Source organism: Gossypium arboreum, chromosome 11 (assembly GCF_025698485.1).
Source record: "Gossypium arboreum isolate Shixiya-1 chromosome 11, ASM2569848v2, whole genome shotgun sequence".
In the NCBI taxonomy this organism is placed as follows: domain Eukaryota; kingdom Viridiplantae; phylum Streptophyta; class Magnoliopsida; order Malvales; family Malvaceae; genus Gossypium; species Gossypium arboreum.
The window spans coordinates 133787675-133811427 of NC_069080.1; the positions used below are offsets into that span (position 1 = coordinate 133787675).

Consider the following 23753-nt stretch of genomic DNA (forward strand, 5'->3'; position numbering starts at 1 on the left):
AGTTTTACCATGGTTATAGTAATAGATGTTATGCATATTGGATCTCAATTATGTCAATTTATCAATAGTGTAATACATGAAAATTTTTAAATAGTTCAGTTCCTATTTTTATAATATTTTAAAGTTAAGTAATTAAAATATAAACTTAATAATAATTTAAAGATCTTTGGATATGGTTTACTCAAAAAATTAAATCACAATAAAAATTTATTTATTTATTTTTACAAAATCAAAGCAAAAATAAATTCAAGAAAAATAGTATATATATATATATATATGTATAATTACTACATCTTCATTCATTTTACCATTTAAGACCAATCCTATTTAAGTTAGAAATAGTATTTAGATATTTTTTTAATAATAACAACTTCATCATTCCAACTTAATTAAAATTAGTTGAATTCCTTTCTTTTAACTATTTGTTGGTAAAATAAATTATATAATTCTTAAAAAGTTATCCCTTTAAGAAAAATGAATTGAATTTGAAGACTGATATTTATAAAAGGGGAGAAAATATAGAAACAGTAGAGGGAGGTTTTGCCCACATTTTAAGTGAGAAAATCTAGTTCAGGAAAAAAAAAAAAAGAAAAAGGAAAAAAGAACGAAGAGAGAAAATAGAGAGAGAGGGGACAGACAGGTAAATTGATTTTATTTTATTTATTTTAGATTTTATAAGTTTTTTATTTTTGTTTATGAGTTAGAAATCTGATTAAGTAATTACCATTTCTAAGATTTTGTTTTTCTGAGATCATCGAGAAATAAATAAAAATAGAAAACAGAGATATATATGTTTTTAATTTTGTTGATTTATATTTTCATGTTTATTTTGTGAATATCAGTTTTTTGTTTTTTTTTTTTTGTGCAGATTAACGGAGAGGATTTTTGAAGTAGAAATTGGGAAATTGAGATTGAAATTGGAATTGAAAACCTTCCTCAGCGGCTAAAGAGGGAGGGATAGGGGGGAATTCATAGAGATAAAAGAAAGAAATTAGTTTAATGTTCAATTTGCCTTTCGATCGTTTCTTCGGCGATATCGGCGGCGATAGCAGCTGCTATTGTGGTGAGGCTGAAGGAGCGGCCTATTGAGGAGTATTACAATGCGATCGAGATAATCTATGAACCAGAGGCATGTGATATTATATTTTTCTTGTTTCATTAGGTTTTCGTTTAATCTTATCAATTAAACATTTGATTGATAATTTCAGTTTTTTGGGATTTTAATTAGTTGGATATTGGGTTCGAACGTTTGATTAGTTTAATGTAGCTGTAGAATATGTGGAAATACTTGGTAACAGCTATCCTAAAATTTGATGTATCAGTCCTTTGTGATGCTGAATGGCCTATGTTGGGAATTAGGGTTTTGGGTCCTCTTTAGAAATTGGATATATTTCTTACCTTGCTGCTTGTCCCTAGTTCCGCCAAAAAAATATGAACCTATGTTAGGCCTTTTATGGAGTTTAGATGGAAGTTTCAGATGTTGCAAAATTAGATTGCTTTTAGTGCAATGGGTTCTTTTTACTGGATTTTGTTTAATGATGCTTTATTTGATACAGTTTGATGTGCTTTTTAGGTCACATGTTTCAGATGAGATGGATCAGAGTATTCAGAAGAATACGGTGAGAACAGGGTAATTTTCAAACTATGTTCTTAACCTTAAATGCTACTTTTTCTTCCTCTTCTTTCTTTCTTTTTCTTAAATTTTGTTAGTATAATGTTATAAGTTGAAAGAAGTAAGAGCATTTATATCTTTGCATTTTCTGCCCTCTTGGAATGTACCGTATACATTATGTTGTTGTGGTTAACTTTAAAATTTTATTGGTGGAGTGTTTTGAAAACTAGGAGGATAAAGGATTGGTGGGAAGAATGATAGAAAATGAGCGTACTTTTTCATTCATATGCTCTCTAGGAATGATTTAGAAGTGGAATGCAAGAAAATGATATACCTACGTAGTTTTTGTCTGTAATCTCCCCATCCTTTTTGTTTTGCTGGATTCAAATTTGTTGGCTAAGGTAGCAAATTCATTTCATCTTTTTCATTTTCTTAGTATTTATAGTACCAAGTGAAAAGTGTTTACCATGCATGTACCCATTTTCAGACTTAAAGATCGGATAAAGCCCTTTATTGCATTTTTTTGGCAGTAATTATGTGATGCTAACTTTCTGCGGTATTCAGTTCCAATGTTGAAAATTGTGTTCTATTTAAAATGTTAATGGGTTAGTTCTAAGTAGGAACCCTCACAATGGTCTTAACGAAGATATGATTTTCTTTAAATTCTACAGAATTTTCAGTTCCATGACTCATGATATTATTACAAATCTTGTGAATTTGTAAGTTTGTTTTATGGATGTTCTTTCGGTCTTTATGTTGCTGTGGTATAGTTAGTTAACAGCTATGTAAGTCTGTAAGCACTTTGTATGTAGTGCAATGTTTTTTTTTGTTGTTTACACTTACTGGTGTGAACATAAAAAGTCTTGTAAGTTATTACTGCCAGTGTCATGGAATGTTTTGAAATATTTATGAAAGTACAAAAATGTGGTCAAGTATAGCTGATTCCTTTCTTTTATGATGGTTGAATAATTTATTTTCATTTTCTATTAATTTAGCTGCATATGATAAATTAATTGTATTTTGAGTTTGAACATTTGGTTCCTTCAAATTAGCTTTGGAATCTGTGATTTTGGTGATATTTATCATGAAATTTTCTGTACCTGTCCATGTGGCGTTGAGTGGCCTGTGTTGGGAATTAGGGTTTTGGATCCTCTTTAGAAATTGAATTCTTTCCTTGCTTGTGTTTGCTAAAAGGCACGGATCTTTGGTATTTTTCCATTATTTGCTTAATTCTGCTTTTTATCTTAGGTGCCACCAGAAACTATAAAAAGATTAATTAGCCAGTACATGAGTCAAAAGGTTTGTGCAAAAGCAGAATCTGGAACCTGCAACGTGTGCTTTGCTCCTTGTTCATCTTGTATGCATCTTAGTATAGCTCAGATGGGATCAAAGAGTGATGAGTTTCCTGATGAAACTGATCATGTTGCTGTTAGAAGTCAGTATTCTATCAATGAGGATAAAACAGGTGACAGCTTATACCACAGGCCCAGTGAAGCAAGTAATTTACTGAGTGTCAATTCAAGTCATGATTCTTACTCTGAAAGTATAGAAAGTAAAGCAACTGCAAGACCATCTGATGTAGCTAATGTGATGGTAGATGCTGGGATTGATAGAACCTTCTCAAACAAGTCTGATGGTTCCAAAGGTGTTGAAAGCCATGTTGATAGTATTTCATGTCCTGGAAGAGCCAGTGATGCAAATATAGCTTTTAGTTATTCCAACAAGGATTTAGACAGTAAGAATTCATCACGTAGTGCAACATCAGTTTGTAGTTTAGGATCCGGAAAGGCGCCCACATCTGAGAAGCTAGAATTGTCAGAACCTGCTTCTGTAAAAGAAGGCAGTAGTTCGCCTAGAATCCAAACTCCATATTCACATTCTGGAAGCAGCAAGAGTGCTGTTGGAGGCAGTTCTGAGATTTCTCCCAAAATCCATCCGAAGTTAGAAGCAGATATTGACGACAATGGCAGGGACCCACTGGATGAAACTGGTAAAAATTTGAAGGAAGATGAGATAGATGAGTTGAATGAGTTTGTTAAGTTACCTGACAAGCAGGAGTCTCCTTCGCAGACAGCTTCTGTGGATGAGAGTTATGAATCTGATGCCTCAGAACATGATGTAAGTAATATTACTTTTTTCTTTACGAGACTTGGTATGAAGGAAGTGTGCATGCTTGACTGATAACTAGATTTTTCGTAGGAGTGGCATTGTGGAAGTTGTCTATTTAGCTTATTTGGTTTTCCATTTGCACTTGTAGTGTAGGTGCCATCCTGGGAGAATGTAAGTAGTGACTATGATATTCTTGAACTTATTTTAAGGTTCTGGCGCTAGGCAGATCCTATGCTGATTAGGCGGTGTTAAATGAATGTTTTAAAGGGTAATGGGTGCTTCGAAAATGAATAGGAGGTCCTTAAACGGGATTCCATCAAAATTATATAATTAAAATAGAAGCATTCCTTTTCATTTTACTTTGTAAGATTGGTAGATATGTTTTCTTCTTTGACTTTAAATTTGTTCGTACTTAGTTTTGTATCAATAAGTTTTTCTGATTTTTCTTTGTTTCCTGAATTTTCTGGAATAGGTTAAAGTATGCGATATCTGTGGGGATGCAGGACGAGAAGATTTGCTTGCTATATGTAGCAAGTGCACCGATGGTGCAGAGCACACGTATGTGTACAAATCTCTTTAGCCATATGGTTGTCAGCAGGTTTTATTGCATTTCTATTTAATTTTATCCATGTCTATATTCAGCAGTGAGTTTTACGTTATTCGTGCTATTGGTCAGTTACTGTATGCGAGAAATGCTTCAAAAAGTTCCTGAAGGTGATTGGCTCTGTGAAGAATGCAAGCTGGGTGAGGAAACTGAAAGCCAAAAGCAAGGTTAGTTATAAAACTGATGGAGTAAAAATGATGCTCTGGCAAGAGCATGTGCTGACATCCTTTTGCAATTAACTTTTCAAGGTTTGGATGCTGAAGGGAAAAAGGCAATTAAACTTAGCTCTAGTACACGTAGCTTAGGTAAGAGACATGCTGAAAATCTAGAGGGTGCTTCGGCTCCAAAAAGGCAGGCTATTCAAACAAATATGGGATCACCAAAATCATTGAGCCCCAGCAGACTATCTGCTTTCTCTCGAGAGGGTTCATTTAAGAACTTAGACAAGGGTAAAGTAAGGCCATCTCCGCAAATTTCTCTTGGCAACCATTCTGGTAATGGTATGCCAGAAGCTGTACGCACTCCCACTTCTGGTCCACGGCTGCAAACATCTAAGGGTAAGTGAATTGATTTTGTTATCTAAAACTTTTTTGACTTATTTGTTAACTTTAAGCATGGCCTACTTGTTACAGGGAGCTTATTGAAATGCAGTTCATTCAATACCTTAAATTCCAAACCCAAATTGAAGCTTGTAGATGAAGTTGTTATTCAGAAACGGAAAGGTACTAGAGAACATGCATCATTTGATAGCAAGGAGGAACCTGCTAGAATCATGGGCAAATCAATGTCATTTAAATCTGGGAACTCTGGACGGTTAAATTCTGGGGAATCAAAAGTTAAAACATTATCATCTAAATATCCTCATGTTCAAGATCTAAAGGGATTAAAGCAAGTTAAAGAGCAGATATCATCAGAAAGGAAAATTTTCTCAAAATTAAACCACTCTAGTTCTAATGTCTCCACACCTAAGGTTGATCAGAAACTGACACCTCGTGCTGATGCAATTTCTCATTCATCTGCAATCAACCACCGAGAAACCAAGGTTGTTCCGTCTGAAGGAAGACCAAATACTTTATCAAGATCAACCAGCAATCTAGCTCGTAAAGGTGTAGACAATGCAGTTTCTTCTGGTATGTTTTGGCATTCTGACCAAGGGACTGCTATTTTATGCTATTTTTTAAAGTTACTTTTGTTTTATTAAGTGTTCTCTATAACTAGAATGTTTCTCTGTATACTCCATTGTTATCTCATCTTCTTTGTTTTCTTTTGGCTGATACCAGCAATTTAAGAGCATTCTTCTTATTTTGCAGCTGTTTCATCCACCAATGGGCGCAATTCTTCGGAACAGAAGGTAAACCCTGTAAGCCTGAAGGAGGAACCCTCATCAAGTTCTTCACGGGCATCTGAGAGGCAACCTAGTAACAATAATGGAGTCGTGTCAGATGGCCTATCTCAGTCAGTAGATTCAATAAATCAGAGTGAGAAATCAAGGGAGAGTAGTGTTAGTCGATCCTCTAAAAGAGTTCCATGTCTAACATGCAAAGGAATGGGTCATACAGCTGAATATTGCTCAGTCTGTCAGGCATCTGGTGCTGATCAGTCTGCTCCTAGAACTTCTAGAGAAGAGATAAATAAAGGCAATAAGTTGAAAGCTGCAATTGAGGCAGCTATGCGTCTGAAGCCTGGAATATGTGAAAGAACTTCTCAAGATCCATCATCTGTTTGTGATAAGGCAAAGAATGTGATTTCTGTTGAAAGTACAGATGAAGGGAAAGCAAATATTTGTAATCAGGCTTCCACTGCTAATATCAAGCTGCTTAATTCACACTCCACTGATGCTGTCTCTGTAGTTTCTTCTGTTGGCAATCTTTCAGTGGGAGATAACTATGTCCCTCCTCTAGCCACGGTATCTGCTGTCCCAAAGTTGTCAGCCATCCCAGAACATGAATATGTCTGGCAGTAGGATTCTTGTCCTTCTATTTAACTGTTCGCTTTTTTGGTTAAAAGGATGCTCCATTTAGGCGTCATTTGCATTTATTGCTGTGCATATCCTTCCTTGAGATGTTTCTTGAATGTGATAGATTCTGTTACTTTTCTGCAGAGGGGCTTTTGATGTGAATAAACTTGGCAAACCTCCTGAGCTTTGTGGTGGAATTCAAGCCCATATCTCGACCCTTGCATCACCCAAAGTGCTTGAGGTTGTCAATTCTTTTCCCCACAAAGTTTCCTTGTACGAAGTACCTCGCTTGAGCACATGGCCAGCACAGTTTCATGATAGTAGTCCTAAGGAAGATAATATTGCTTTGTACTTCTTTGCCAAGGACCTTGAAAGGTAGATTTTACTTTTTTCCCTCTTCACTTCCCCTCCCTCTCCCTCTCCCCCTCCTCTTTTTCCTTTCTCCTTTCTCATCTCTCCAGCTTGGGTTGATCATGACCATATTTCCTTGGTTTTCAGTGTTTTAAAAATTTATTTCTGCTGTTGCAGTTATCAGAACAACTACAAGGTGCTTTTGGATACCATGGTCAAGAATGATCTTGCCCTCAAAGGAAATTTTGAAGGTGTTGAGCTTTTGATATTCCCATCCAACCACCTTCCTGAACATTGCCAGCGTAAGGATTGTTACAAAATTGAGATATTCAAATCAAGTATAGTTCCCTGTAGTTTTACATTTGGTTGGACTATATGCTTTGACCCAAGATTCACGAGAAGGCAAGGATAAAGGATATGTCTGTTTGACTGCACCACACTGGCTTTGTAGGTACTGATCAAGTGGGGTCATGGGGGCTAAATTTGATATTTGTATCTCCAAATATAAATAGCAATGACTCAAAGATCTCAATCCTTAACCATATTTGCCTGGATATGGAAATTCCATAATATTTATAACCCCCTGATATGCTCTCAAAACTTAGATTTTTACAATTCAACTTGGAAACATTTTGAGCAAAATCAGAGGGAACATTAGGAGGTCTGAAAGGACAGGGAATCCTGAAATATTTGCATTTTCCTCTCAATGCAGCGATTATGGATTAATGGGCAGAATTGCATGCTATATGGATCTACCTAAAATGTCTTCCATTGAAATCCTTAAGTTGTGGGGCTGTTTAGAGTTGAAGGATTGATTTGATTGAGTCTTTTTAGCATGCTCTTTTCTTCTTGGGCTACCAGTTGTACGGGTTATGATATGATGCATTAACGACGAAATTGTAGAAGTCAGAGTTTTGAATTATGTCACTCTTAGTGTTTCAAATCAAGGATCCTAAGGCACAGAAAGTATAGTCTCTTTGACAATAACCTTTGCACAAGGCGACACAACATCTGCTGTTACTTACTGGCTCCTTTTTCTCTTGTCAACTATTTAACATGTTCATAGTATGGGAGGTTTGATACAGCATCATTTTGTTTGTCTACTATAGGTTTGCTGTTTCAAATGGTTCGTTTTTCTTTAGCACATTTTTCATGGGTTTGATATGGGTTTGGTATTTTACTATTTTGTTTTGGTTTGATATCATTGATAGCAATGCTACTGTTTACAGAATGTTTTTGAAGGAACATCTGGAGTATGACTTCAAGGTAATAATTTTTGATATTTTGTTTGCAGGGTGGAATAACTTATTATTCCTCTGGGGTGTTTTCAAGGCAAGAAAGGCAAACTGTTCAAATTCCTCAAAGAGCGTGTGCAATCCTGATGCAAGTATGGTATGTTTGGAGAAACAGAGATCTAGTGATATTGCTCAGCTGGTAGATAATGAATCGGTCGCATGTGATAGTTTCGGCAATGTAGTTCCAGTAACCACTTCTGTTGAAAAGACATGTATCTCAACAGATAGAGTTGGTGATACTAAGGTTGCTTCTTTTGAGCAGACATTTGGGGGAATAAAAGAAAAATTGGAGGAGCAAGATGTCAAAGTTGACACCAAATTCTTGTCTAGAATTGCAACAAGCAGCACACATGTGCAGCCAAAAATGAAATGCACTACTACTCTGGTAATTTATTCTTCTTTCAATGTATAGTTCTTCAAAAACTGTCAAGTTCATGTTTTGCTATAGTTAGTTTCTTTTTTAATATTCTTGCTATTGTTTTCTGACCTGAAAACCTACAATGAGCTATAGGGTGGTTACTTATTGAGTGATGTGATCAAATCAATAAATAATTAATATAATCCAATTCAAGATTTTAAGAATCTGATCTTTTTTCTTGCTTGTCAATGAACGTGTGGTGCTTCAAAATGCTTATGAATTTGCAAGTTTCATCTCTGATTCTATTCATTCTCTTAATTTGTGGAAGAGTGGTGGTGTTTCTCTTTTCTAATGCTAATGCTGTTAAAAACTTAGCATTCATTTATGTAATTTCTTAAAATTTTAAATATTTCATTGGCCAGACTTAAAATATCTGTGGGTGCTTTTTCCCTTTATAGCTCGCACGTTCTTACAGAAGTCGACATGAAGTGAAATTCCGTTTATTCATGTTGTTATCTCTTCATGTTCAGTCCCATTCCTGTTTTCTTTGTTTATATCTCTTCATCATGATTGTTGTTACTACGATGGACAGCTGGTGGCACCTCTACTGTTATTTATTTAAGGCAAAATGCTTGCCTATGCATAGGAATGTTTTTTTTCTAATGAACAACACTAGTTGGATGACATTGGTGGTGGTTTTGTCTTGTTATCTGTGCATTGGTACAACACTCGGCTGTCATTTGTTCTTCTTTCTGGGTAAGTGTTTAGCTGTATACTTGGACTAGTGCTTGATGTTTCTTCCCTTCCTTCTCTGCCCTACTGCACCCAAAGGGAAATAGGGGGAACACGCATTTCTTTTAAGGTTGTTATTGTGGCTATTGTCGGTGAACATCATTAAATTGGTTTAAGTGCTCCATTAGAGTCCTAGTGCCACTCTGCACTCATTGGTTTTTCATCTCAAATATTAATTGTTTCATGGTATTTTTTTAACATCTTCTTATCAATAGCTGTGTATTTCAAGACTTTTGGCCATAAATACGGGAAAAAGTTTTGCATCCAGTTCTACTGAGTTGCTGAGCAGATAATTTTGATTTTGACCCTCGATGGCTGGATCAATAGCGTCTGAAGTCAATATTACTCAGCTGAGGATATCTAGTAGTCTCTAGCACTTTTATTATTTTTGTTTATTTTTCCATGAGGTGGGAAGGGTGGCAGTTGGTTGAAAAAAGTGTTATTATTTCATAGATGTTGTCAGTTTATTTATGGACATGCATGTTCGAGTTTTTATTCTATTATTCTGAATAGCTTTTATTAAAGGCTTTTTTGTTTTTTGTTTTCTCTTTTCCTATGAATGTTGACATTGCCATTATTTTACAGGAAGAGAGCAAATTTCCAGATTCTCAATCTGACACCGAGCTTAAACCTTGCTTTCTAGTTACTGAAACCAATAATGGTTCTTTCAAAGTTGAGAAAGAGGAAATGCATATCGAAGAAGCTAAACCATCTTTAAATAATTGCCCTACTGGAAAACAAGAGGCAGTTGTTGAGGAGAAGATAGGTGGAGATCCTGTTAAAATTAGGGATTCAAAGGATGATGTGTGTGCTGATGGAAAAACTTCAATTAGAGATCTTAACTCGTTGCAATTGAATCATCCCAAAACCCCATTCTTGGATCTTACAAAACCAGTTCCCGAAGTTTCTACTGATACAAGTCAAAAACTGCCGTGGGCTGAGGTGAAGAGAGTCTCTGTAGATAGAGGATGTGATAATAAAAAGCTGAAGACGGGTTTCAGTGGGATATGCCAGTATACCAGTGCTAGAGATCAAGTTCCTTTTAGAGATGATGGTTTAGCATCAGATAGACGTTATCCGGGTTCTGGCTCTTTGGTTGAAGAGAAGAGGTGTGACATTGCTTGTGAAGAAAAGATAATCCCCGAGGACATGGGAAGTAGTGAAAGGTTTTTCTTTCCTGTAGAATCACGTGGTCCAGGGGAATTTCGGTTAGGGGACAATTCCAAACCATGGAAGGAGCTTTCCTTAAAGGACGAGGACCGAGTTCATGACACCTCTCCTAATCTTGAACTTGCTTTGGGAGCTGAGACGAGACCACCAAACAAAGGAATCCTGCCTTTCTTTGTAGGAGCAATGGAAAAAAATGACAATCGGAACACACCTCAAGATAAGGTAACCAAAAAGCAAGAGGAAGACGATGTATCTGCCTCCCTTTCCCTTTCCCTTTCTTTCCCTTTTCCAGAGATGGAGCAGAATGTAAAACCTGTTCCTAAACCAGAGCAGCAGTTGCCTGAAAGACATCCTGTGAATACATCGCTGCTACTATTCCGGGGCTTCCCCGAAAAATAAGGCTTCTGATGAGGAGGATCCTAGGTTGTTAATGCCATTACAGTTTCCTACTACATGAATGTGGTAATAATGTATACTACTATGGCCTTGCATTGGGGTTTGTAGGAAAATCCACATTCCCATCTGTTCATAACCCATACAGAACTTAGCAATTAACTTCTCATTTGTTTTTTTTTTTTTGTTTTTTTTTTTCGAGTGCATAGACATAGTCGCGACTGTTTGTATATAAAGAGAATGAAAGCCGGCTTACTTAGGAATATCGACAAGAAATTTGCAAACCGATGCTTTTATCTGTTGAAATTTTTTTTTTTTTTTTTGCTTTTGTTTTCCGTTCCTCTTTGGTTAGAGTTGCCTCACTAGTAGTGTTACAGTTACGGCTTTGAAAGGTTTATTGAAAGTTGGTTTTCAGTGGGTAATGGTTCGGTTCGGTTTTGAAAAATGTGGTTAATGTTCGAACCAAATTTCATACGTAATCTAGCCTTCTCGAATTGAATATCATATGTGGAGATTAAATTGGTTGTGTCGGTTTTTTAAAATGGAGGCAGCTCATTCAGCAATGTATATCTATGGTAGCATATCAGGTTGTAGTCGATGTTACTAGTTAATGGGAGCCCTCTGAGACACGGATTGCATCAGGGTGACCCATTATCCTCTTACCTATTCCTGTTGTGCCATCTCCTTATTCATGCCGAGGAAGAACAACGAATCGCTCGAGGAAGGCCATTGGTATCTCATCTCTTATTCGCAGAATGATTGGTTTTGGTTTTTCAATGCAAATGTGCATTCTGAGAGTATACTAGTTCTATATTCTACTAATAAATCAGAATTATTGTCACCCAAATAAGAGAATCTTCTTCCAAACTTTTATTGAGAAGATGCAATTGGAATTAGCTATAAGGAAATCAAACTGCCTATCCCAAGCTGGTTGATGCACCTTGATTCGGTTTGTATTATCTTCTAATCCAATCTATTTGCTATCTCCGAAGTTTGTTGGGAGAAAAGCTTGACCGTATTATGCGAACGTTTTGGTGGGGTCATGATCCGAATCAGAGGAAACTTCACTTTGGGAAATCGAAAACCAATAGTGGACTTAGTATTCACAGCATGGAGTGATGCATTACTTAGTAAGCAGGCCTGGAGGTTACTGACTGAACCCCAACACTTCGCCATTTAGGAAAATATCATCGACACCAACATTTCTTTAATGGAAGAGTTTAGTTGAAGGAGACGAGATGGTTGTTTGAGTGGTATTGATATCTAAATTTGCAAGGTGCAAACAACTCTTTTTAAGTGACTAGGTGATGGATGATGGGTAGACAAACTTTCTAACCCACGCTTCTCACTCTACAATGGAAAAAAAAAAGAAGGTTATATGATTTTTTATTGATGCGAAGTTGTAAATGATATTACTAGTTTAATTAAAAATTAGGTTTGTTTTAAAAATTGAGTAATTTTTAAAAATAATAATGACTGGAGAAACAGACTAAGATTATATTCAAGTTGTTCGATTCGAAAAATGTTTGGATTTGAAAAAGATAAAATAAAGATTAAGGTGAGATGAAAAAAGATTGAATGAGATGATGATGAAAAAGTGATCTCTTATGAAACCCTTTGAAGAATGATCTTTTAAATAAACTTTACTAGGGTCGTCGTTTTTAAGGAACTGATTAGAGCGAATTGTAAAGTGGAGGTTGAATAGTTCTTCTATGTCTTCTAACATAAACAAAAGAGAAATATCCCGAATAGAAATAACTTAAAAAGTTGAACTTCATTAATTAAGGTGTATTTTATGAATAATGAATAGATCTTTATTTCAACTACCTAATTACTCAATGAATCAATAAATATATATTTATATAATATATAAAGAAATAAAGATTTTTTAATGAGATACTATAATTTGTATCCCAAAATTTGGTTCACTTTGGCACTTGAATTTGACAGCTAGATTTATTTGGTCCTAAACTTGAAAAATATAAAAGTTTGATGACATATCACTCTGAGATTATGCTACATCATCACTTAAAAATTAAAAAATTGTATAAATTTTTAAGTGATGACGTAGTACAATATTAAAATGCTACGTATAATGTTCTAATAAACAGACCAATGGTTAAACTGATTAGACCATTGATTTCAGATTCAATAGGTTTGATCAATTCAACTAATAGACTGACAATAGTTAAATGAATAATTAAAAATTCATATAAATTAAAAAAAATAAACGATTCAACATGTTCAACTACTAGTTTTTCTCCCCATTTTCAATTTTTACCAGTTTCGAGTAGTTTCCTAATTCATTTAGTTTAACCCTTTTGTTTGGATCAGTATACCAGTCGATTCTCGATCCAATTTCTCTGATCGGCCAATCCAGTTATGTTCTAGGAACATTGATCACATCATTAAATCTTGACGAAATCCAAGTTTAGGGATCAAAATGAACCTAATTGTCAAATTTAGGGGCTAAAAATTATATTTATCCCTTTTTTTAATAGTGACGTGGTTAAAATATTTCCTCGTAATTTATTTAGAGAAAAAAGAGAGAAAATATTCCAAAAATCTTTTCTTATAGGAAGGGTATATTCGTAAATATAAAAACTAAAGAGATTTTTATAACCCTGGCAGAAAAAAAAAAAAAAAAGTTTCTTGCTAACATCTTTTTGGTTTCTCATCTACTGCTTCTCTCATGGCTTCTTGCTTGGCTCCGGTTTCCATCTCAGGTTTTTTCAATTTTAGCAAAATTTCCCCCTTTTATTAATTTTCATTTTCGAGTGTAATTATTACTTTTCTTGTATAACTTTTTTGTTTTAGCTGAAGAAAACGTAATAATTCGCTTCATTAAAAGTAAAAAATTATACAATTTTTACATTTATGAAGATAATTTTTAAACTTCAATTATTAAAATAAAAATTTTGATTTTGTGTCCTATGAGTGTGATATGGGTATGTTTGATATGGGCTTGCTTATGTTTGATATGTTTTGTTATATATATATATATATATATATTTGAAGGATCATATCTTAATGTTCATGTTTGAATATATATCGGACACTGATGCTTTAGGAAAATTGAAAACTTGGTAGCGTCAAGCATTATTGTAAGCTATTAAAGCTCACTGAGTGAGTATTAGTTCAGTTGTTATCATTGTTGTTGCAGTAATCTAGAGATTGTGGGTACGAGTGTGCATGTATAATGTCCTCTAATTTAGGGATTGAGAGGTTCTGGGTAGTTTAGATGTTGTATCCAAAAAAAAAAAAGGCCGGAGGTTGCTATGATGAAGATTCAACAAATAAATAGTAAATACTTGCTTTGTTAGAGGATTAAAGTTCATAAAGAAAGCAAAAAGAAACAAAAACTAGAAATAGAAGTGCTTCAACTTTGTTTCTTGATTCAACATGTTTATTTTCGTTTGTTTATGTTATTAAGGTTTGAAAGAACATGAAAAGAAAAAAAAAAAAAGAAGAAAAAGACTAGAAGTAGATGTGCTTCAAGTTTGTTAATTTTAATTTGTTCGAGCGATTAAAGTTTGAAACATGTTCATGTATGTATTTGTAGTTGGTAAGAATAGCAATGTACTTCTGTCATATTCTATATGTTTTATTATTGGGAATGTAAATTTTAGGAATAGAAATTTTAGGATTACTGATGAGTTTCCTTGATATTAAATTCTTATGGTTTAGGGTTCACAAGTACAAAAAGAAGATTTTAGGATTCAAATGCCATAATTATGAGAAAAGCAATCATATGCCTGAATCCCAAAAATGAATGCTTTGCAGCTTTTTTTTTTTTTTAATCATATCTACTGGTCTTGGGGCTTGTGATGGTTTGCTATTGAAATATGACAATAATGATTTATTGATGAGTTCTTGGTTCATGCTCAATTTACTATTATTCTTTGGTTTATAGGTGGTTCTCATCTCAAGGCACGTGAGGTTTGGTTCACTAAGTCCAGCACCTTTGGGAAAAAACCAAGTTTGGTAGTTCGAAGGAAACCATTGTCATCGAAAAACCAGTTTTCAGTTTCTGCTGAATACCGGTATGTCACTCTGGATTACAGTCCACTTGAAATAAGCTGTAGATGAATGTTCATGTTTCTCATAAGAGTGTGCTTATAAGGGGTAAGCTGAACCTATGATTGTGTTATTGGTACTCAAGTCGTCTCTCTAGTGGTTATGATTTTGTGGTTAAACCAGATTGCTCATATGCTGTCTGTTGAGGGAGGGTCGCTCTCTGGACTGGTCTTGGACCCTCAACGGAGGTATTGTTCCTAGGGTGTCTATGCTCGGTTTTATCTCGGGTTTTTTCTTCCGCACTCCGAAGTGAGCTCAAAGGGGTTCATGGAGTTTGGCGGGAGTGCCTAGTCCACCAAAGAAATGTTTAGCATTTGGCCTTGGTGGGGTTCAAACTCATGTCCCTAAAGAGTCTTAGTGGGTAAGAACACTACCACTTGATGTGGATTTGTTAAACCTGAAATCTGTATAATAGAACACCATGGAAGTTGTACAAGATTGCAACAAATATAAGGAAAACAAATACGAAATCTGATATTCAATTGTTAAAAAACTCAAGTAATATCAATATCCAAAACTCTCAGGGTCATTACATTTTCTCTTTAGAGTTTCTTTTGTTTCATTGTCGATTTCATTCGGAAGAATGATGTAAATAGAATCATTTCTAGCAAACAATATGTTATCAGACCCTTGTGATGTTAAAGTTGTTGATTCAATGATTTCTCTATTAATAAAATTCTATTTGATGCTGAACAACCTTCTCCTCTCAATGCTCAAACTCCAAAAATTTAAAGCATAGACCCTTGTGTTATGTTTAGGTTTATTTCAAGTAGCATTTTACGAATTGCATATGTTGATTATGTTGCTTATATCTTCTGTATTCTCATCTTTTGTTGTTAACTCTGATATATGCAGCAATGGCAGCAGGGGTGGAGGAAGTGATTTTGTTACTGGTTTTCTTTTAGGAGGTGCTATATTCGGAACTTTGGGATACGTTTTTGCACCTCAGGTGATTAATATTTACTTTCAGTTTCTAAATTTCGTACTTTAATATATCAAATTAATGATCTGAAGTTGGCTGAAAACTTTCCTTGTAGTAGTGCATTCGTGTTTCGGACGAAAGAGCTAATATCGTCTTCTATTAGTATTTAACAAGATCTTAGTAAAATTAACTAGTTCATCTATATCTTTTAAATGAATCCTATCATAGTGTTGTTTCATGCTTTAATACCGCAATGTCGCTCATCATATTATACCTTGAGGCGATAAAATGCTATATTACTTTGACTTGGATGTAACGCTGAATATAGGTAGAGTTTTTCCATGTATTTTGAGTATCTTTGTTATATCATATTCCTATAAACATGTTTGGATACGCATCAAATATGAATGCTTAAAGAACAATGAAGAATCGAAGCAACGTAGATGGAATCTTATTTGCTGTTCTTTCTTTGCCATGAATTGTTGTTTTCTTTTTTTTCCGTTGTTATTTGAAATTTCTGTTATCAGGTTGAAACCTCAATTCATTTGTTGTTTTGATTCAGATTAGAAGATCCCTTCTAAATGAAGATGAATACGGATTCCGTAAGGCAAAGCGACCATTATACTACGAAGGAGGTTTAGAGGTAAATTAGGGTCTCTACTTTATTTGCTATGCTGTCCATTAATACAGGAACAAAGCTCAAGCATTAGGCATGGACCTCGCCCCTGCCCCCCTCCCCAACCCTTGGTTCCTTCATACATCTTATGTTCTTTAGCGCTGTATCCATATTTGTTACTCTCTTCATACTAATTCGGAACCTTTCTTACTTCTATCAAAAGCAGAAAACCAGGGAGACCCTGAATGAAAAAATCAGCCAACTCAATGCGGCCATCGATAATGTATCCTCACGATTGCGAGGCAGCAACAACACACCCACTGTGCCGGCTGAGACTGACCCTGAAGTAGAAGCTACCATGTGAGACTTGCGTTTTGTTACTGCTGAGTCATGATGGTTGAGTTTCAGTGGATTGGAGGATGTTTAGGTTCTCTATAGCATAGTTGATTGAAAATTATATATGGGGTTATGCATTTCTGACATTATACTTGAATTTTGTTGCTTTTTGAAACCATGTGTATTCCCCCCCTTTGAGAATGCAAATTAGAGCTGTGAAAGTCTTTTGTGTTAATATGGATTTTTCCATGATAATGCATTCCCATTTTATATTAATATATATATTTCTTATAAGTAAAATTGAAGCTATCTTTGGATGTTATATATGAAACCAAATGGATAAAGTTATTCAGATTTCATAGATGCGATGACACGTGTAAAATATTGAGATCCGACAATCCTTAAAATACCATCAAATTTCTTAAAAAATTTATTTATTTAATTACTTTTGCAGAAAATTAACAGCCAGTGTATGAAACCATGAATTGTTGGAAACAAACTGCGTGAAAACAACAAAATTTACAACATTAAAAGGGCCCAACCAGGTTCGAACCGGTGACCTCTTGATCTGCAGTCAAATGCTCTACCACTGAGCTATGGACCCAATTTGTTGATGTTACAATATATTAATATTACTATCTGTAATCTGATCCAAAAAGTTAATTGTCACTTTATTATATAATTGGTTTTTTGACTTTAATATAAGAAAATATAATCTTATTTCCCATTTTAGGGATACCCATACTGCTTTTCTTTTGGAGGCCTCAACACTCAAATTATTTAAATTTTATTATATATATTATCCAATATTTTTAAAATGATGAAAATATATTCACCTAAATTCGAAACAAATAAATGTTCTCACAATTCCTCTAAAGAATCTTGTATTTTTCAGTCACAGAAAAAGAATTCACGTGACGAAATAAAAACTCGACTTTTGTGGGCGTTGAATTTATGGAAGACTTTTAACATATGATAGTAAATCTTGTCAAGTGCATAAATTAAATTATGAAATCTATTTGTGATTTTCTTGATATTTTAGCCTATGTTGTTAACGTATATAAACTTGATCATATTGTAATAATATACGAAACATTATTTATTTTGCTTCCAAATCGAAAATAGATATCTACCAACCCAATACGATATAAAATTCATCCAAATCCACAAACTACCTAAAATTCAATCTCAATCAATCCAAATACATAGAGAAATACATGAACAAGAGGAACGCCGTTGGAAAACCGCAACCAATGTTAGGGTGACGGCCACCACAAGTGCAGATATTTGTTGTGCTTCCTAAGACAATGAACATTTAGGGTTCCAACTTATATTCTCTGCATGACTTTAATTATTCTTTCATTCAACGTTCAATCCTATTATTTATATCTTTATTCAATTCTTTTTTATATTAGCAAGTATCCAATTCAAACATTTACATGTGACGTTTTGCTTAGTTAATTTTTTTTCTTTTTCTTTTACTTGAGAGTCTATTTTCGTATTTATAAGATACGATCCTTTGATGTGACGTACTAAGAACAAATAGGCCCCAAGCATGTTAACACGTACTCTCTCCTAAGACTAGCACGTGTCCTAGTATGAGTTTGCCTACATGGCGGCGAAGTGTATCGGCGAATCATAGTGATGAATTACACAATAGCGAACTATATACCTATTGAGGTAAGGAGAGACCTGGTAGTGGGTCAATCGGATAGCAAGTTGGTCTAAGAACCATGACATGTTATATGCTGCAATTTTGCAATATTCATTCAATTAAGATATAAATTTACAAAATGATCACTTAACTATTCAAAGTTTTTTTTGTTGGTCACCAACTATTAACTAACTAACGGAAAAATTTTATTACCTCGTCGGTGACAAAAAAAGATAAAATTGAATAATTAAGTGATAATTTTGTAATTTTTTATAATTTGATTATTAAAAATAAATTTACTAATCATTGAGGGACTAATAATGTAATTTACCTAAATCCTTATAATGGGTTGCAGAAAAAAAAAGGAACTATAAGGAAAATTTTCATTCTTTTTGTTTTGCAGTAATTTTTTCATTGATGATAAGTTAAGAAAAAGGGAAAATGGTTCATCAGTTATATTTGAACGTTGCATTATAATTCCATTTTTTTTCACCAAAATGTAAGCATTTTAGGTAGCAACTGCTTTCTCCAAGTTCCTTCCTTTCTCTTTGCTTCTTGAACAAAAAAAAAAACTACTTCTTTCATCGATCTTCTTCTTATATCTCATCATGTCTGCTAAATCCAAGTACGGTTCTTTCTGGGTTTTCTCTTTTATCACTTCATGCTTCTTTTCTTAATTCTTTTATTTTTGTACGTAGTTCTGACTTGGGGTTTTTTTCCTGCTTATTTTGGGGTTTTTCTTAATGTTCTTATGATTTTTTATAGTAAATTCTGGGATTATTTTAATCTTCTTTTTGATTCTTTTAGCCTTGTGTGTGTGTGTGTGTGTTTCCATTGTAATTTGAAATTTAAAGACTTTCAGTTCGTACTTTTTAGTTGATTTTGTTCTTTGATTCATTTTTTCAAATGGGTTTCACTCAATTTTTATGGTCTTGTTTTAGTTGATTTTGTTCTCTGTTATTTAAAGTGCATATGTATAGATGTATCAATTTAATAGAATAATTTGCTCTTTGCCAAATTATGTATAAATCCATCTTTTATTTGATTTTGGCATCAATTTTTGTTTATATTCTTTGAATTTTGTGTTTAAAATAATGGGATTTTGATTTTAAAGTATGAGCCTTTGAACATTTTTATACAGGTCTAGTTTATCTGATACTCCTAGCAAGACTTCACCAGCAACACCTAGAGTGGCAAGTAAAGTGAGTAGGGGACTGGTCAAACCAGAGCCTGGTTCACCTTCTTCCTTGCAGAGTACTAGTCATTCGGTTGATCGATCGCAAAGACTATCTCTTAACTCGAAGCCTACAGTTGATCATAGATCACCGAAGGTTGCCACACCACCTGAAGTAAGTCTTTTAGTCAACACTATCAAATATTGCTGTATTTGATCTTACATGTTTTTAGCAGGAAGTATATTTATATCAGATTTATTGATATAGGGTTCGGGTATGAGGATTCTTAACTAATGGGTTTTCATTTGGATTATCGGCTGGTTTCGGTTTTCAGAAACTGCAACCACGGGTGATTAGGGGATCTCAATTGCAGTTTCAGTTGAACTTGGTTCAAGAGGATTTAAAGAAAGCAAAGGAGAAAATATCATTGATCGAGAAAGAGAAAGCACAAGCAATTGATGAACTAAAAGAAGCACAAAAAGTGGCTGAAGAAGCAAATGCAAAGCTTAGAGAGGCTTTGGTTGCACGAAAGCAAGCTGAAGAGAGCTCTGAGATTGAGAAGTTTCGGTCTGTTGAGTTGGAACAGACGGGAACAGAAGCTGCTCAAAAGAAAGATGAAGAATGGCTAGAAATCGAATCTGTGAGGAACCAACATGCTTTGGATTTGGCTGTTCTTGCCTCGACCACTTATGAACTTCAAAGGGTGAAGCAGGAACTAGCCATGACTTGTGACATGAAGAACCAAGCATTGGACCATGCTGATGATGCTACCAAGATTGCTGAAATCAATGCTGAGAAAGTGGAAATTCTCTCAGCTGAATTGGTTCGGTTGAAGTCATTGCTTGATTCAAAACGTGAAAGAGAGGTTAACGAACAGAATGAAATGGTGTCGAAGCTTATGGAAGAGATAGAATCATTGAAACACAAACTTGGGAAAGCAAAGGTCTACGAGGAGGAGTTGGTGGAAAAGGAGGCTTTCATTGAACAACTTAATGTTGATCTAGGAGCTGCAAGAATGGCTGAATCTTACGCACATAATGTAATAGAGGAGTGGGGAAATAGGGTTGAAGAATTAGAAATGCAAATTGAGGAAGCAAAGAAGTTAGAAAGATTTACATTGGAATCTTTGGACTCGGTCATGAAACAACTAGAGAGCAAGAATAATTCATTGCAAGATGCGGAATCTGAAATTGTTGCTCTTAAAGAAAAGGTGAGGCTATTGGAAATGACAATCGGTACACAAAGAAGGGATCTCGAGGAATCAGAACATCAGATTATTATGGCTAAGAAAGAAAATGCGGAAGTGGCGAATTTGGTTGAGTCTCTAAAGTCCGAGTTAGAAACACTGAAAGAAGAAAAGACCCGAGCTCTAAATAACGAGAAGGTTGCAGTTTCGAGTGTTCAAACACTTTTGGAAGAGAAAAACAAACTCATTAACGAGTTGGAAGATTCTAGGGATGAGGAAGAGAAGAGCAAGAAAGCAATGGAAGGTTTAGCTTCGGCCTTGCATGAAGTTTCTGCGGAAGCTAGGGAAGCTAAGGAGAAGCTGTTATCTTGTGAAACAGACAACGAAAATTACGAGACTCAGTTAGAGGAACTAAGGTTGTTCTTGAAAGCAACAGATGAGAAGTACGAAACCATGTTTGATGATGCGAAAAATGAGATTGATCTTCTCACAAATACCATTGAACAATCCAAGAATCAATATCAGAATTCCAAAACCGAGTGGGAAGAAAAAGAACTGCATTTAGTTGATTGTGTAAAAAAATTGGATGAAGAGAAAACGTATCTGGAAAAGGAAATTAATAGGCTGGTAAATTTGCTGAAACAATCCGAGGAAGAAGCTTCTGTATCTGAGGAAGAAGCTCGGTTGAAAGAGAACCTAAAGGAAGTTGAAGCGAACGTGATTTATCTGCAAGAAGCAGTAAAGGAAGTCAAGATTGAGAGCATGAAATTGAAGGAGAGCATGTTGGATAAAGAAACCGAGTTGCAGAGTGTCATTCAAGAAAATGAGGAACTTCGTGCTAGGGAAGTTGCGTCGCTTAAGAAAGTTGAGGAGTTGTCTAAGTTGTTAGAAGAAGCTATGATAAAAAAGCAAAGCGAGGAAAATGGTGAACTAACCGACAGTGACAAGGACTATGATTTGTTGCCTAAGGTGGTTGAATTCTCGGAAGAGAACGGGCATGGAAGTAAAGAAAAGACTGTGTTAGAGATCCCATCAGAGCGTCCTGAGGAGCCCAAAAATGAAAACTCCCCAAAGTTAAACAATGGCTTGAAAGATGAGGCTCTTCAAGCAAATGAAATGGAGAATGTGAATGGAAAAGTAAAGAAAGAAGATGAAAGAAAAGTAAAGGATGATCCGGTCGAATTTAAGATGTGGGAAAGCTGCAAAATCGAAAAGAAAGAATTCTCACCAGAAGGAGAACCTGAACAAGAAGAATCCTTTGATGAAGAAGGCGAGTCAAAGGTGGATGGTAGCGAGGGCTTTGATCAAATAAACATTTCAACAGAAATCATAGACAATAGTGGAAACTCACCATCAAAGCAGCAGCAACACAAAAAGAAGAAGCCTTTACTCCATAAATTTGGGAGCCTACTGAAGAAGAAAGGAAGTAGCAACCAGAAGTAGAAACCAGCCGTGGCCATGGCCTATAGCCCTACAAGCAGGCAGGTATTTAGGATATAATTATCTTGCAGCTGACTGTGTTTGGGTTCATTTGTTTTGCTTAATATTATCTCTATAGGATTAGTCTCTTAACTTTTTTATTTCCTAATTTTAGAATATTTTAAATTCATGAAAAACATGGCAACTTAAGCCTTATTTCAATTTGTTTTCTTCATGTTTATCATTGAAACTAAACTTTATTGACATACACCATTGCTAAAATTTTATCTTTATGTAAGTATATATGTTTATGTATATGTTTTTGTGTTTATATAGTATATATAAATATAATATATGAACTATAAAATTGTTAAATATAAATCAGTATAGGATTTGAATAATGAAGTGTATTTCTAATGAAGTTATGGGAAATTTGTTCAATATATACATATAGGTTTGTTATTTGATAGATTGGTGATGGTGTTTTCTTAATTTCACAAGCGGGGTTAAGAATAATCTTACATTTTATTTATTTATTGTTTTCTAAATATCAATTGAAACACTTGATAATTTTAATCTTGCTTGTGGATTTAAAATATAAAAAATACTATATAATTAAAATATGTTAAATATATTGAATTAATGAGAGATTTATGAAATAACTTCATTGATTTATTTATTTACAATTTAAATTACTAAATCAAAATAAAATGAAACAATAATTCAAAAAGGTTTAAAACTAGGATAAAAACTTCTATTTATGGATGTAAAGATAATGCTATTACACTTATACAAGGTTGATGGCTAGTAAAGCATCAATCTGGGTTTATAGTCGAGGATGTTGTAATGATGAACTCTAATTGTGAGTTATGATAGCTCGGAGCCTTAAACTATAATCAAAACGTGAGGTATATCCAAAACGTGGTTTGGCATCCATTAGTCAAGACTCTTAAACTATAATCAAGATAGTTGTACACCAACCTTTTCACTTTGAACTTGTAGATAGGAGCCAATGATTGGATGGTAATAAAGAAATCTGATTGGTTGGCTTTGGTGAATAAGATCGAGAATCACGATGTTAGATAGAGGTCTTTGACATCGTAATGAAGTACTGAGAGATTTATGACATGATTCCATTAATTTATTTAAAAACTTTTTTCGACATTGGTAAAATATAGTTACATAAAAATTCAAATTACTAATTCAATGAGGACAATGATAATAATAAATTTATTTGAGACTTTGTTATTAAAATATGCTATATCAAATCAAATAAAATCAAACTTAGACTTGTTCATAGGTTGAGCTACTCGTATAAGCTCAAAGGTCCGCCTGAATTTTGGGAGAGTTTGGGCACAAATATTAGGCTCAAAAAATGGGTTTCGACTAAAAAATTAAGCCCATTCAAAATATGGGGTGGGCTTGTGCTTGAACATTCAAAGCCCGAGCTTGACTCAACTTTTGGCTTGTTTTTGAAGTTTGTAATATGCTATATTTTGTTCTTTCATATATTATGTAATTTATAACACAAAAATAAATCTATGGTAATATATAATATTATAATATAAACATTAAAAATTGTTAAGATACATATATATATATAAGTTAAATAAATAATATATTAAATTGTTAAATATCAAATTAAAAATAATATAAATATTTTTTCAAAAAAAATACCAAATAATATGAATGGATCTAAAATAGGATTGGGTTGGCAATTTATAAAT

General features: G+C 34.3%; 3 protein-coding genes and 1 non-coding gene across 9 annotated transcripts; 3 read left to right on the forward strand and 1 right to left on the reverse strand.

The window, feature by feature from the left end:
- The first annotated feature begins 297 nt into the window (after nt 1-297).
- LOC108473492 (uncharacterized) lies at nt 298-10947 on the forward strand. Of its 5 annotated transcripts, none has more exons than XM_017775076.2 (13): nt 298-640; nt 869-1129; nt 1574-1630; nt 2861-3730; nt 4194-4279; nt 4398-4492; nt 4574-4882; nt 4958-5455; nt 5636-6284; nt 6427-6657; nt 6811-6935; nt 7928-8313; nt 9664-10947. In XM_017775076.2, the coding sequence occupies exons 4-13, from the start codon at nt 2900-2902 to the stop codon at nt 10645-10647; spliced, it is 4194 nt and encodes a 1397-aa protein (XP_017630565.1). In that variant the 5' UTR covers nt 298-640; nt 869-1129; nt 1574-1630; nt 2861-2899; the 3' UTR covers nt 10648-10947. The 5 variants fall into 5 exon arrangements, with proteins under 5 accessions (XP_017630565.1, XP_052877545.1, XP_017630564.1 ...); XM_053021585.1 differs by having other exon boundaries at nt 2871-3730; XM_017775075.2 differs by having other exon boundaries at nt 1574-1619.
- A 2276-nt stretch (nt 10948-13223) lies between these two features.
- LOC108471060 (uncharacterized) lies at nt 13224-16827 on the forward strand. Its single transcript, XM_017772631.2, has 5 exons — nt 13224-13367; nt 14555-14684; nt 15574-15667; nt 16203-16283; nt 16483-16827. Exons 1-5 carry the CDS (start codon nt 13334-13336, stop codon nt 16618-16620), a joined length of 477 nt encoding a protein of 158 aa, XP_017628120.1. The 5' UTR covers nt 13224-13333; the 3' UTR covers nt 16621-16827.
- A 297-nt stretch (nt 16828-17124) lies between these two features.
- TRNAC-GCA (transfer RNA cysteine (anticodon GCA)) lies at nt 17125-17196 on the reverse strand. The gene has a single exon. It is a non-coding gene; the product is annotated as a tRNA-Cys (tRNA).
- A 1420-nt stretch (nt 17197-18616) lies between these two features.
- Nucleotides 18617-22308, forward strand: LOC108474269 (WEB family protein At3g02930, chloroplastic). 2 transcript variants are annotated; one of them, XM_017776223.2, is made up of 3 exons: nt 18617-18871; nt 19388-19595; nt 19756-22308. In XM_017776223.2, exons 1-3 carry the CDS (start codon nt 18855-18857, stop codon nt 22048-22050), a joined length of 2520 nt encoding a protein of 839 aa, XP_017631712.1. In that variant the 5' UTR covers nt 18617-18854; the 3' UTR covers nt 22051-22308. The 2 variants fall into 2 exon arrangements, with proteins under 2 accessions (XP_017631712.1, XP_052877547.1); XM_053021587.1 differs by having other exon boundaries at nt 18871-18936.
- The last annotated feature ends 1445 nt before the right edge of the window (nt 22309-23753 follow it).

Bases quoted from the DNA above. Each gene is read 5' to 3' on its own strand.
- LOC108473492 (XM_017775075.2), top strand. The intron at 4,493-4,573 runs GTTAGTTATAAA...TAACTTTTCAAG, and splicing joins AACTGAAAGCCAAAAGCAAG to GTTTGGATGCTGAAGGGAAA. The intron at 4,883-4,957 runs GTAAGTGAATTG...TACTTGTTACAG, and splicing joins ACGGCTGCAAACATCTAAGG to GGAGCTTATTGAAATGCAGT.
- LOC108471060 (XM_017772631.2), top strand. From the start codon at position 13,334: ATGGCTTCTTGCTTGGCTCCGGTTTCCATCTCAG. The intron at 14,685-15,573 runs GTATGTCACTCT...TGATATATGCAG, and splicing joins TCAGTTTCTGCTGAATACCG to CAATGGCAGCAGGGGTGGAG. The intron at 15,668-16,202 runs GTGATTAATATT...GTTTTGATTCAG, and splicing joins GATACGTTTTTGCACCTCAG to ATTAGAAGATCCCTTCTAAA.
- LOC108474269 (XM_053021587.1), top strand. From the start codon at position 18,908: ATGCTTCTTTTCTTAATTCTTTTATTTTT. The intron at 18,937-19,387 runs GTACGTAGTTCT...ATTTTTATACAG, and splicing joins TTCTTAATTCTTTTATTTTT to GTCTAGTTTATCTGATACTC. The intron at 19,596-19,755 runs GTAAGTCTTTTA...TTCGGTTTTCAG, and splicing joins AGGTTGCCACACCACCTGAA to AAACTGCAACCACGGGTGAT.